At 43.1% G+C, this 15,133-nt stretch overlaps 1 protein-coding gene across 4 annotated transcripts in view; it reads left to right on the top strand.

Moving 5' to 3' along the window:
• The window catches only part of LOC140187957 (CUGBP Elav-like family member 4), a 588,861-nt gene that overhangs the window by 309,764 nt on the left and 263,964 nt on the right, over positions 1-15,133 (top strand). For all 4 annotated transcript variants that reach the window (XM_072243815.1, XM_072243816.1, XM_072243817.1 and 1 more), the window contains exon 3: positions 5,752-5,800. In XM_072243815.1, coding sequence (XP_072099916.1) covers positions 5,752-5,800 — 49 coding nt within the window. The remainder of the gene's footprint in view (positions 1-5,751; positions 5,801-15,133) is intronic.

Raw genomic sequence — 15,133 nt, 5'->3', positions numbered from 1 at the left:
GTAAGGTGATTTGGAGGGGATGCTACTGAAGGATGCTATTATATAACTGTGAAGTTGCATTCATTATTGAAGTAATGTTGGTTAAAGAGATATAGATAGCTGGGAAATTCCTAACTGTGAGTGATATCTTGGGCATATCAGGAATGGAATTGGCATGGATAGGGTTAGTGATTTAAGAATGAGGCAGAATAGCAGGAAGAAGTTCTGCTTTGGTACACACCCACTGCTTAGGGAGGGATAGGCTCTGGAAATAATGGAGACCCTGTGATAAGGTGAAGAGCAAGCTGCATTCTCGGTCCTGAATGCTCTGTGTTGCATGAAGACCAAGAACAAGACAGAGAATAAAAAAAACTAACTTTTGATTTGTAACTTTTCAATCTTCAATTTCTTTTGTAATTTTGTGGCTTGCAGCAATAAGCAATCATTAATGACACTAAAAACACATAATGAGAACGTTAGGGCATTGATATATTAAGCCTCAATGAACCTCTTTGCATCCTAACTGTCTGAAGTAGCTCACAGAATGGGCTACACAGAAAAAGTAACTTGGGCTTTCAACCTGGGAAAATATGTTGCCTAATCGCTGAAGGTGAATATTTAACGCAATGTCTTCTGCTAATGGGATTGCATGCAAAAATGGACAATTATAGAACACCTTTCACATTCAAAGATCATTTCAAAGTGGTTTCCAACCAATGAATCATTCTTGAACTGCAGACACTTCTGTTATTTGGCAAATGCAGCAGCTAATTAACATGCAACAAAGTCCTACACACGGCAAGGACAGCAAGATCCAGGGTTTATACGGTGATTTAATGTAGGAAAATACCTCAAGGTGTTTCATGGCACCAATGTTAGACATTTGCTGAAGAATCGTTTATTTTAGCCTGATGAGCTGATGTTGATGAAATTGTGCACTTAGATTGATGTGACATGGTAGACTGAGAAAAGAGGGTGAGGGAATAGATCCTCTGTGTCTGATGGTTAAGGGAGCTCTCGTAATCCTATCATTAGGCAGCTTCTAGACCAATGCAGCACGCTCACATCCTTCTGTTGACCTGGATTATGCGTTGAAACCCTGCAGTGGGTTTGAGCCCTTGCTCAGAAACAAGCTTTCTCCATCTGATGTGATGCTGGACCCTTCCAACCCAACCCAAGCTTGACAGGACCCAACTCTATCTGCGCTTCTGATAAAACAGTCAGGTTGGGTCAGGTGGTGGCCATGCTGTACTTTCCCCACTCCATATTGTAAACAGGCCAAAAGGAATTGCCTGATATTATCGCATATGTCCTCTGCTGTTGATCAATCTTTAGTATTCTATCCTCAAAAAGCAATAGCAACAATTCACAATGACCAATTATCCTACTATCTGGCCACATCTTTGGACTGTGCGAGGAAACTGGAGCAGTAGCATGTTTGAGAGTGCTCACATTTATCGCAGTGCTTGGGTTATCTTTTTAAGAACATTTCTATGCCTCAGACTCAGCGCAGCTTTTATCAGACCTCTTAGAGCTAGGCCCAATGGAAATGTTATCTTCCTGGGATGTGTGAGGCTTGCAGCTGTTCATCCCCAACAAAGAGAATGGGAGCCGGACTATATTTTGATTTCCCAGAGTAAACTGGGTTCAAACCTAATCAAAGCAAATAGGATGAATGCCTCATAAAATCATTGAGCCATGATAAAGAACAGGGGGCCGACCAGTCCTGTGCTCCCCCTTTAAACCTAGACAAGTAATCCCACTCCCCTACTTTGTCCACAGTCTGTAATTCCTTTATTTTTCTTCAATTATGTATCAAATTCCCTTCCAGAACTTAATATTGAATCGGTTCCCTCCAGCAGTGTGATCCAAATCACAACAACTCATGTGAAAAGTTATTTCCTGGTGTCTAGTTATTTTGCCAATCAAATATGTGTCCTCCAGTTACCAGCCCTTCCACCAGTGGAAACTGTTTCGCTGACTTACTCAATCAAAACCCTTAATGATTTCAAACACTTTTATTAAACCTCCTTTACAGAGAACAACCCCACAGTCCTCATATAAATGAAGTCCCATATCCCTCATATCATTCCAGCAAATTCTGTTTCTCAGTTGCCTTTAAGGGTTGAATTTAAAATGAGTTTGATCACACTGTTATCTACTGCCAAGATAACACAACAAGCCTAAATAGAAATTTCATTCAGGGATGTCACGGGGAATGAGAAAAGGAAAAGAGAAAAGGCTCTCACCACCTCATTTACGCTCGTCTCTTTAAAACTGGAAGTGATGCATGTTGTTCAGTCAAAAGGGAGGGAGTTTTCATCATGTAGGTGTTGGTCTGTAAGCATTCAATACTTGCACAGCCTGATGGAGGGGGTGAGAGGAAGGTTTAAGGAAATTTCTCTATGAAAGTAGGCAGAGCTATTATAGAGGAAAATACTGGTGGGGTAAAGGCCACTGATGCTTACCCATTTGTTCAGGACTTCTCTCTCTTTACTGGCTCCATATATTGAATTGACTTTATTACTTACATCCTTCATATACATGAGGAGTAAAAATCTTTATGTTACATCTCTGTCTAAATGTGCAATATGCAATTTATAATAAATATCAATATGACATAGAAATACAGTTGTGTCAGCATGAATTAAGCAGTCTGAAGCTGTCCTGGAGCCTATTGGTCCTGGCTTTTATGCTGCGGTACCGTGTCCTGGATGGTTGCAGCTGGAACAGTTTGTGGTTGGGGTGACTCGGGTTCCCAATGATCCTTCGGGCCCTTATACACATCTGTCTTTGTAAATGTCCTGAATAGTGGGAAGTTCACATCTACAGGTGTGCTGGGCTGTCCGCAGCACTCTCTGCAGAGTCCTGCGATTGAGGGAAGTACAGTTCCCGTACCAGGCAGTTAGAATGCTCTCAGCTGTGCCCCTGTAGAAAGTTCTTAGGATTTGGGGGCCCGTACCAAACTCCTTCAACCATCTGTGAAAGAGGTGCTGTTGTATTTTTTTCACCACACAGCTGGTACGTACAGACCACGTGAGCTCCTCAGTGATGTTTATGCCGAGGAACTTAAAGCTGTTCACCCTCTCAACCCCAGATCCATTGATGTCAAAATGGGCTAGCCTGTTTCCATTCCTCCTATAGTCTACAACCAGCTCCTTTGTTTTTGCGACATTGAGGGAGAGGTTATTTTCTTGACACCACTGTGTCAGTGTGATGACTCCTTCTCTGTAGGCTGCCTCATTATCATTTGAGATTAGGCCAATCAGTGTAGTGTCGTCAGCAAATTTAATTAGCAGATTGGAGCTATGGGTGGCGACACAGTCATGGGTATACAGAGGGTAAAGGAGGGGGCTTAGTACACAGCCCTGAGGGGCACCTGTGTTGAGGGTCAGAGGGGCAGAGGGATGGGAGCCCACTCTTACCACCTGCTGGCGATCTGACAGGAAGCCCAGGATCCAGCTACATAAAGCAGGGTCAAGTCCGAGGTCTCTGAGCTTCTTGTCGAGCCTGGAGGGAATTATGGTGTTGAATGCTGAACTGTAGTCCAAGAACAGCATATAGCTATGGATAGAGGTTTCCCATCTGAGGTTCGTTTTAAAGTCACAAATGCTTCTTATTCCCAAACAGACACGTGGAAGTGGTGAAAACAGTCCTAAGGTGATCCGAGTGGATAAGTAGAGTTTTGCCTTTGCTCCTTCCCCACTACCTTTGTTTTCCCACTTGCCAGTCCAAACTCATTAATGCCCCAGTCTTAGTTGGTGCTCAGAATGCTAGGAAAGGCGCTCTGAAATAAAAGCAGCAACTGCTGGGAACGCTCAGCAGGTCAGTCCGAGTTAAGCGGACAAAAGGAGTGTTAACACGTCAGGTCGCTGAGCAATGCATGTAAAATGTTGGAGAAACTCAGCAGGTCAGGCAGCATCTATGGGGGGAGATTCCTTCTTCAGCCCCTTACCTCTTCATTCTATCATCTCCTAGCTTCTTGCTTCATTTACCTCCCCCCTCCACCCACCCTCCTCCCAACTCACCTGGTCTCACCTATTGCCTGCCTGCTTATACTCTCTCCTCTCCTCTGGCCTTTTAATACTGGTTTCACCTTTTCAGTCCTGATGAAGGATCATGGCCCGAAACGTCGTCTATTTATTCCCCTCCATAGATGCTGCCTAACTTGCTGAGTTCCTTCAGCCTATTGTGTGTGTTCCTCAAGATTTACGGCATCTGCAGTATCTCTTGTGTGAATGAACAGCCGACATCTTGGGCTGAGATCAGGAATCTGCGTTAAAGCTGACAAATGAACAATGTTCCAAGTCTAAAGCAGAGAAATTATGATGAGGAGGAAGGAAGCAATGGGGAAGAACAGGGAAAAAGACGTCTGTTGATGAAGTAAATAAAATGATGATGGTTTCAAGGCAAAATGGTACAGTTTGTGATGGGGAAAAATAACTATCATTTATTGACCATAGAAAGCAGAATAACAGAAACATTACCTGGAATTTCTAAACTCTCTGTTGAGTCCAGAAAACTGCAGTGTCGAAATCTCTATGGTCTTGCCCTGATGAGCTTCTTCCATAATGTGTGAATGTCACTGGGATCCTGCTGTACATACTCATTGAACGCCATTGCTTGGGTAGATACAGTATGGAAGGGAGACCCTTGCTGGATCTCTATCCCACAGAAGCAAACCTCCCCTCCCATGTCCCCACTCTCCCCACATCTACCCCTCTGGTGTCCCGAATTAAGGAAGGTCAGTGCAGATGAAATGCTTTGGATTCTGTAACTTGGGGGAGTCAATGGCTACTCCCCAGTCAAACAGAGTACTCTGCCACAGAGAAACCCCAGCCTGGGTGTTCCAAAGAGACAATTATTATCATGTCAATTGCTAGTCTAACATAAGGTGACAGAACAATACACACAATGTGTTGGAGGAACTCAGCAGGTCAGGCAGCATCTATGGATGGGAATTCCTGTTCCACTCCCATCCGTAGATGTTGCCTGACCTGCTGAGCTCTCCAGCACATTGTGCGTATTGCTGTAGATGTCCAGCACCCGCAGTACCTCTTGTGTCTATAAGGAGATGGATGCTGGATTTATACAGCCCCAATTCTTGAGATTAGTTTTGTTCGTCACATGTACATCGAAACATGCAGTGAAGTGTATTGTTTGCATCAAATCAAATGAATGAGGATTACGCTGGAGGCAGCCCGCATGCCCACAATTTACTAACCCTCACTGTACATCTTTGGACGGTGGGAGAGAACTGGAGCACCCAGAGGAAATCTGCATGGTCATGCGGAGAATGTATAAACTCCTCTCAGACTGTGGCAGGAATCGAACCCTGAAGGGCGGTTGCAGGCACCGTAGAGCCGTTGTATTAACTGCTGTGCTACCACCCTTGGGAAGCAGTGACTGGGCTGCAGAGTGAGAATACTGCTGAGATGACCAAGAGTTGTGTGAGTCACCTACTATTCCAGAAGCAGCTTATTAAAAGAACCCAGATAATAGGCTTTGAAGAAAACATTCATTAAGTCAAGGCAAATCTAATTTTTTCCCCCAACGTCTAACCCCTCCAGTAGGAGTGATAATGTCTGGGAAATAACTCTGCTGCAAGTACTGTGAATTCTAATTTTTTCTTTTGCAATGTAAGACATTGTCAAAGATTTCAAATGCGCAGCCAGTGCCTTGAAGTGACATTGTGATTTATGACTTGCTAAAGACACCGTTTTCAATAGACATTCTAATCCACAATTCCTCTTTCTGTTCTTTATCTTCCAGATGAATCGACCCATTCAGGTGAAGCCTGCGGACAGCGAGAGTCGTGGAGGTAGTTGTAACTGATATTTTATTGAGCTAGAGATATCAGCCGTGGGACTTCCTTAATATTTTAATTAATGATGGCTGAATACATTTGGTTGAGTGGATTTAAATGCTCTCCCTATTGACAACTCTTTTCTATCTTCCTACTCCTTTACCCATTCTCTGGAGGTACTGCTGCTTGTTGAGGAATGAGAGTACAGAGGTGCCATAGGCAATTGGTCACTCCTCTTGGCTTCATTGATCGGGGGAGAGTATCACAGCTGAGCAGCTCCTAGAATCTCTTGGGTCCATCCTGTTTCTACTTGACATCCAACCCTTGGCATATAGCTCATCATTAGCAACAGGGAAGGGCAGCTGGAGTCTGTTCTTTCCATGAGAGCTCTGCATCATTAACTGGGACTAATTGTTGCATGCCAGACTTTACCCTGATTGAAGCTGGATAACCTAGCACTGGCTGGAGTTTGATCATAAACCATCCCATCAGGCATATTTCATTACCACAACAGGAAGCGCATCAGTTTATTGAGGCATGGAGAAAGAATGACTTCTCTTAATGAATACCCAAGTAAGGGGCAATACTTTTGATGGCGGAGGTAATGGGACAAAGTGTACTTGTGGCATATAGCTATGGTGACTGCATTTATGCTGCTCTTTAACTGTCATTGAAATGATACTCAAATGTACTTAATAATTAATTTGTATTAAACTTACATTAGGTTTCCCCTGTGCCTCTGTGGGGAGTTCTGGCATATGGTTCTCATCAGAAAGTGGAAAATGAACACAGATTTTACTCTAGTCAGCAAGAAATCTTGCAGAATCATACTGCATGATGAGTCCATTTGTCCCATTATCCTTATGGTACATTTGTTGAAAGTGTAGTCAAGTTACCGTTCAGCATCATCTGCTCCAATCTACAATCTTTCCCCATAGTAGCAGCATGATCACTTGAGTGAAGTATGATGTTTCCTTAAGGGGTTGACTATTGGTGGGTCCTCAGGTGACTTTAGAGGCAGATACAGGATTCATGTATTCTGGTGCAGTGTGGGCACATGGAAGTGGTGGCTGAGATTAGTGGTTGGGTCTTGTAGTCGGTTAGTCTCTCCTTTCGCAGATTGCCACTTGTTCTCTGTGGCGCAGCGGATGTTGGCCTCACGTGATGCAGCTCCCTCTCGAACAGATTTCCTCCAGCTTCATCTATTGAGTGCAATTTCTTCCCGGTTTTTAGCCGTAACGTTGAGTTTCTTCAGGCTGATTTTGAAGTTGTCTTTGAAACGTTTGCTTTCTCCATCAGGGGCTCACTGACCTTCCTTCAACTGGGAAGAAGGATCAGTTTGTGGAGATGTAAGTTAGACATAGTTGCCCCAGAGATCACTCCATCTTGTGGATACAGAGATTCTCTTTTTGAGGGCAAGTGCTGATTCTTCCTTCTATTGGCCAGTGGCAGTCTGATGTACACAGGGTTTTGCAGGTTTACCACAGGTTTCCTCTGAGCTCACAGATGGTTTGGAATTCAAGATTCATGATTGTTCAATGTCATTTCCTGTACACAAGTGTAAACAAGAACGAAGTAATTGTTACTCTGGATCCAATGCAGCAAAAAACCCCACAAAAGTTAGAGAAAACAATAATAATAGTAAAAGAAACACAGTAAATATTAATACATAAAATTGCTTATATACATAGATTGATTGTATGTCCATAAAGTGACGCTGGGCACAGGAATGTCTGTGCATGAGGTGACTGACAGGAAATAATAAAGTTGTGGTGGTTAGGGGTATGGAGGGGTGGGTTAGTGGGTGGAGACGTTGTTCAGCCTTACTGCTTGAGGAAGTAACTGTTTTTGAGTGTGGTGGCTGGTGTAGATGCTACGTAACCTCCTCCCTGATGGGATTGCAGCAAACAGTCCCCGTGCAGGGTGGATGGGATCCTCCATGATGTCACTGGTCCTTTTCTTCCGATGATGCAACTTGTCTGGATGTTCTCCATTGCACATCAGTTGAATGATGTGAGTATGGATGTGCATAGTCCAACTCTCTTTGGCCTCCTCAGAAAGTAGAGGTGCCGGTGAGCACTCCTGACTGTGTAGACTATCTTCTGGGACCATGAGATGTTGTATGAAATGCACACCCTCAGGAGTTCGAAACTGCTTGCAGTTTTCACTTCTGTGGCACCGAAGTAAAGTGGTGTGAGCAGTGCAAGTTCTCCTGAAGTCAATAACCATTTCCTTTGTCCTGTTGACTTTGAGGAAGAGGTTACTTGCCTGACACCAGGCCTCGAGCTCTTCCAACTCCTCTTTGGAGGCTGTCTCATCACTGTTGGTGATGAGCCCCACCACTGTTGTGTCATCAGTGAACTTGACAATGTGATTACTCCAGAAGTTTTATGGCAAAGAAAGAGACATTTAGCTCAGCATGGTGATATTTGGGAAGATCTACCAGATTTGCTGCCGTTAAGTTCAGGTAAGGTATGGTTCTGAGGGATGATTCTCTTGAAACTGCCCAAATATGGAGCTAGGGTCTGAATGTAATTGAGCTTCCTGATGGAGCCCCATCCCACCTTCCCATAATGATCACATGGATGCCCACACTCAAAATCGGATCTTATACGGGAAGGCAAGCTTTGTCTTCTGGAGTGTTGGGCTGATTGGCGAGAGGTATTACTGTATTGTGGATTTGATCTCATTAAATGAGCAACAATATTGTTAAAACAACTTAAGCACAGGAAAGGGGAAAATACTTGTGTCTGGTTGTTGAAGCTAAACATGTGAGAATATCAGACCCAGTTAGAGTTACTTCTCATGCAGTCATTCCAGCTCAAGACAATGGAACTGAGTGCAGTGAGACAAGTACCTCTGTTGGCCAGTACTTCCTCACTATCCAGTACTGCTAACCAAAGGACAAATTTCTCCCAAGTGTGTTTTATTTTGAGTGATGAACTGATCTGAAAGTCAATAAGAGAATCTATGAACTGTTGCAGACAATGCAAAGTTTGTTTAGAATCTTGGTGGATTTAAACTTCTGATTTAACAATGCACAAGATTTTACTAATATGGAACTTCTTTGATAAAATGACAGCCTAAAAATTCCATATCCTTGAGGGTGCACTGTCGAAATTCTTTGGTTAGCTTGCTGTCATTTCCTTGCTCTGCTTTGAGATGAACCATGAGACAACGCCTTGGGCAGAGGAGGGAGCAATGTTGTCTTGGAAAGAAGGTGCTAGGAGTACAAAGTACAATCATGGTGTTAATTTTTACTGGCACATTGTCTAAGGAGGATATGGTCACAAGAATGAGTGAGCTGAGTTCTCATGGTTAATTATCCTAATGAGAATCAAATTTGTACACAATTACATCAGGAATTATAATCAGTTGGGTTTCAACTCTTGGCTGATGGTTGCCTTACCATTCATCCACCTAATGCCTACTTGGAGTTAAAATTGGTACTTAATGTTCCCAAGTTATTAGTTATTCTTTTATTTATCGTGATTTTTGTTGATGTTCCTGTCCATCTTCCCAACAAATGTGATTCCCGGGGCACTAAAAAGATTAGATTTTGATATAAATTCTTCTTATTATTTCACAAGTTCATCATGTGATCTTTTGGTTGCTAGCTTCACATTGAATAGCCTCACAATTGCATTACCACCTCATGCCCAGGCAGATGCCAAGCAGATTAGACTGGGACATGTGAGAGAGCCTCAGGCTGGTTCTTAGCCAGGGATGTTGAATGGTGTTAAAAAGCCAGTGGCCCACAGAACAGAAGGTTGCAATGTTGCCCACACTTCAGTCGTGAGGAGAATGCCAGCCGTACGTTGAGATACAGATGCAGCCATTCAGACTCTGAACTCCTCTTCTCTGTTGGCTTGAACTATCCGCTCAGGATTCAGTCTGAGAGTTGTGAGAATTGGCTGCACCGTGATAGGAAATCGACCTAAAAAAATGTTACATCCATATTAACAAACATACATATATTTTGAAGAGCTGCCTAATAATTAAAGAGGAGAGGCATTACATACAGGAATGACTGGAAAAGTCAGGTTGCATAGTAGTTAGTGTAAGGCTTTACAGCCCCAGCGATCTGGGTTCAATTCCTATCACTATCGTTAGAAGTTGGTATGTTTTCCCTGTGATTGTCTGGGTCTCCTCTAGGTGTGCTGGTTCCACATTCCAATGATGCACGGGTTAGGGTTAAGCCTGAGTTATACTTCTGCGTCAACTCGACGCCGTAACCTGCGCGCGTTGTGAGCATTTATACTTGTGCGTTGATGTGTCTGCGTCGCTCTGCAATTTGGGCACGTCGCGCTTGCGCATACACCTGCCCGTGCAAGGCTTCATGGTCATGATAGTCTTTCTCGGGGTAAACAAGAAGCGAGCATCTTTTTTCGTAAAAGCGAAATGTGTCCTTCATAATTTCGGAGGTCTGTAAAGCTTTATGGAAAGCATTGCAGCCAGAATTCCTTCCCTGCCCTTCAGTCGCCCAATGGGAAGCTACTGCAGTGTAGGATGAAATGTGATGCTACCAAGTGGACCAATCACAGCTGTTGCGTTCTGCGTTGCCACAACGTGTAGTTACATTTTGGGAGAGGTGCGCGTCAGGCTATGGCGTAGGGATCCAAGTCGGCTCTGCATGATGTTTGCGGCGACGCAGTACTTATGGCGTCAAGTTGATGCAGAAGTATAAATCAAGCTTTAGTGAGCTGTGGGCATTCTGTCTTGGTACCGGAAGCATGGTGATTGCGGGGTCCCTCAACTACATTCTCAGACTGTGTCAGTTGTCAATGCAAATGATGCATTTCACTGCATGTTTCGAAGCACACGTTCAAAATAAATTTATTGTCAAAGTGTATATATCACCGTGCTATAACGAGATTCGCTTTATTGCGGATATTCACAGTAGGTAAAAAGAAACACAATAAAATCAATGAAAAATTGCATGCAACAAGGGCAGACAACCAAAAGACAACAAATATTGCAAATGCAGAAAAATAAGAAAATAAATAAATATTGAAATTACAAGTTGTAGAGTCATTGAGAGCGAGTCCACAGATTGTGGAATCAGTTATGTGCTGGGGTGATTTAAATTATCCCCTCTGGTACAAGAGCCTTATGGTTGAGGGCTAAAAACTCTTCCTGAACCAGGTGGTGTGGAACCTGAGGCCACTGTACCTTCTTCCTGATGGTAACGGCAAGAAGAGAACAAGGCCTGAATGGTTTGGGTCCCTGATGATGGATACTGCTTTCCTGTGACAGCTCCCCTTGTAGGTATGCTCAGAGGTAGGGAGCACATTATCTGTACCAACTACGCTTTGTAGGTTTTACTGTTTAAAGGCATTGGTGTTCCCATATCAGACTATGATGCAACCAGTCAGGACACTCTCCCCTGTTCTTCTACAGAAGATTCTCAAAGTTTTAGATGACATGCCGAATCTGTGCAGACGTGTTGGTAATGGCAAGGAGAGAGCATGACCTGGATGGTTTGGGTAGAAAGTAGAGGCTTTGTGTCTTCTTTGCATGCTCAGCTCAGCACAAATCACCTGAAATGATAGCACCAAGGAATTTAAAATTGCTGACCCTCTCCACCCCTAATCTCTTAATGAAGCCTGGCTCATGGTCCTCTGGTATCCTCCTCCTGTAGTCAATAATCAGCTCTTTGGTTTTGCTGGCATTGAGTGAGATGTTGTTGATGTGGCACCATTCTGCCCGATATTTAATCTCCCTCCGCATTTGCTTTGCCTCCACAAAAGTGGTGCCATCAGCAAACTTAAACATGGTATTGGAACTGTACTTAGCCTCATAGTCATAAGTGTAAAGCGACTAGGGCAAGGTGTAAGCACGGTGCCTTACAGTGCATCTGTGCTGATGTGATTGTGGAGGAGATGTTGCCAATCTGAACAGAGTGGAGTCTGCAAGTGAGGAAATCGAGAATCCAGTTGCACAAGGGGGTATTAAGGCCTAGGACTTGGAGATTATTGATTGCTTTTGAGGGAATAATAGAATTGAATGCTGAGCTGTAGTCAATGAAGAGCATCCTGCTGTATGGATCTTCACTATCCAGATGTTCGAAAGCCAATGAAATGACACCTGCTGTTGACCTGTAGTGACGGTAGGCAAATTGGAGCAACAAATAAAGCTAATCTTTGTTGTTTTCTCAGAATAGAGCAGGTTAAGAGGAAATTGGATGGATGTGCTTGAATAGATGAATGGGTTTGATAAAATTAACATGGCTGAATGAGCGATGAACAAAGGATACAGATTTAAGACTAGGAGAAATGGCTTAATGAAGCATCTTTTTTCAAAACCAGTGAGCTGTTCCTCAAACGTCTGGTGGAAGCAGATTCAATAATAACTTCAAAATTGAACACTGGTAGAAAAATCAAATTACAGGGTGATGGAAAAAGCAGGATAAAGTAATTCTAAGCATTGCCACAAGCATGACAAGCTAAATAGCCTACTTCTATGCTGTGTTATAATATTATCTCCGAGGAAGGAAAGATTACATACAGTGGCCACTTTATTAGGTATCTCCCATACTAATAAAGTGGCCACTGAGAGTATGTTCATGGTCTTCTGCTGCTGTAGCCTGTCCAGTTTAAGGTTCGAAATGCTATGCATTTGGAGATGCTCGTCTGCACACCACTGTTGTAACACATGGTTATTTGTGTTACTGCCGCCTTCCTGTCAGCTTGAACCAGTCTGGCCATTCTGCTCTGACCTCTCTCATTAACAAGGCATTTTCACCCACAGAAATGCTGCTCACTGGATATTTTCTTATTTTCCTCACTATTCTCTGTAAACTCCAGAGACTGTTGTGCGTGAAAGTCCCAGGAGATCAGCAGTTACTCAAACCACCCCATCAGGCACCAACAATCATTCCACCGTCGAAGTCACTTAGATCATATTTCTTCCCCATTCTGATGTTTGGTCTGAACCTCTTGACCATGTCTGCATTGAATTTCTGCCACATGTTTGGCTGATTAGATATTTGCGTTATCAACCAGGTGTACAGATAGCCACCGCTAGTATATCTGTATAATAGTTTCATGGTTGCATAATGCCCCAAAGCCCCAGGCAGACAATGAAGTACTGCTGAAGTATAGTCACAGTTTGAGGAACAACAGCAGCCAATTAGCACATAGCAAGTCCCACGAACAACAATATCAGCCACCTATTTTAGTAATTGAGAGTTCAGTACTGACTGGAGCACTGGAAAGAACAGATGGGCAATTAGTCTAATGTTGCAACAGAACACTGGCATTTCTGATACTACAGATGGTAGAGGAATGGTTGGCCAGGTAGAATACTCGTGAGTGGTGTGAGGGTCAGTGCGGTGGGGTCAATTAAAGGACAGTGACCTGGGAGGGGCCCAGTCATCAATGCTTAGGGAAGACCTTGTGGTCCCCGGGGTGTGCAATGAAAAAGAGCATTGCAAGGAGAATAATATTCCAGACATAAAGAAAATTGAATTCTTGGGTGGCATTCAGCTACATGGAAGTTATCATTACTACATTGTACTCTGGAGAAAGGAGAATTATAAAGAAAAGAGCATCACTGAAGGGTTGAGTTTCCAGTGATTTATCCTTAAGGCTTCAATCAAACTTCTTTGCATTGGATTGTAGTCTAGGCCTTGTCAGACTTATCAGGAGAATTGAATAATAACCTTCATAAACATTTCTCTTTTCTGAAAATTTATGGAATTGCCTAATAAAAAGTTAGGTTATGCTTACCAGGAGGCTTGAAGATTAATGCCTCTTGAGAGCCGTCAATGTTGTTAGATTTCTTGGAGTGGAGGAACCGTGTGCCTTTCAATTTAATGAACGATTATGTCTTTAGAAGGTCGTTTACAAAATGTGTTGCTTTGATTGTAACTTCCCCTACAATAGTAACATACTAACTAACTAAGTGGCCACCATTCTGCAATAACCTAGAGTCTGACTACTAAAACAAGCCCAACACAACTTGGATTTGTCTTGAATTTGGGCTTTGATCAAGCTTAGATTGGCTGTAGTTGAATTGGTTTTAATTTCATACCTGAGCAGATTTCTAAAACAGGAAACACCACACCCCACCTCAATGCAACCCAATAACGTCTGGGTACTAACACATTTCCTTATTACAGAGGCAATTACCTCATTTCATTTCATTTGTTTTAGCAAAGGCATGGACAGGGCTTGCACAAGTTTCCATACATTGACGATGGGAGTCCATAGGAAAGCCCTACCAACATTTGCAATAGAAACATATTAAGCCTTGGACTTAATTTTCAATAGAAACATTTTAAGCTTTAGACTTGTTGCATTTAATTGGACCAAATAAGCAGCCTTGCACGTTTACAATATATCAAATATCACCTTTTTTTCCTCTCACTGAGGCTGTCCCACTTCCTAATGGGACAGGTGGAGGGAAAGAGGAACAACTGAGTATAGAGTATTACAAAAGGGATCTAGTGCCCATGAAGTGTTACAAAAAGGAAGCAATTAATACAAAGGATGGAATAGATATTGTTGCATTACGAAAGTAACATTACAGAAATACTGGACCACAGAAATACTGCCAATCACAGCTTGTGAATGGTCTCACTTCAATATTCTTTTCTGCATTAATAGTTGATTGCACTGCTCCTGAGAAACGCTATCTCATTCTGCCCTGCAGAGCTGATGTACGGTTAGAATGACAATAAAGTTTTTTGAATCACTGAATTTGAATCTTAAATCAATGCCAGTCTCTTCGGGTGACAGCTGAAAGTTGAAACGCTAGAAGGGTTGAAGTGTTTGGGGACAGCTGGGAATTTTGCTGCTTCTGGGGAGGCACAGTGGCTTAGTGGTTAAGTCGACGCTTTACAGCAGCTAGCTGTAAGATTGGGGTTTGACTTGTGCCACTCTTTGTAGGGAGTTTTTAAGTTTTCCCTGTGACCATGTGGGTTTCCTCCACATGCTCCCGTTTCCTTCCTCGTTCTAAAGACATACGGTTACAGTTAGTGAGCTTTGGGCACCAGAAACTTGGCAACTCTTATGGGCTGCCCAGCACAATCCTCACTGATTGGACACAAACAACACCATTCACTGTATGTTTCAATGTACATGTGACAAATAAAGCTGATCTTTAATCTTCATCAAAGCTGATTGAACAAGAACTATGTCATAGGCAACTCCCATTCTTCCAGCACACTAAAAAGTTGCTGGTGAACGCAGTAGGCCAGGCAGCATCTCTAGGAAGAGGTACAGTCGATGTTTCGGGCCGAGACTCTACTGTCTTCACCTATCATTTTGGATCTCCCCCTCCCCCTCTCAAATCTCTTACTATCTCTTCTTTCATTTAGTCCTGACGAAGTGTCTCGGCCCGAAA

Source organism: Mobula birostris, chromosome 26 (assembly GCF_030028105.1).
Source record: "Mobula birostris isolate sMobBir1 chromosome 26, sMobBir1.hap1, whole genome shotgun sequence".
NCBI classification, from domain to species: domain Eukaryota; kingdom Metazoa; phylum Chordata; class Chondrichthyes; order Myliobatiformes; family Myliobatidae; genus Mobula; species Mobula birostris.
Note: the sequence above shows the minus strand (reverse complement) of the source record. Positions and strands in the feature narration are given on the sequence as shown.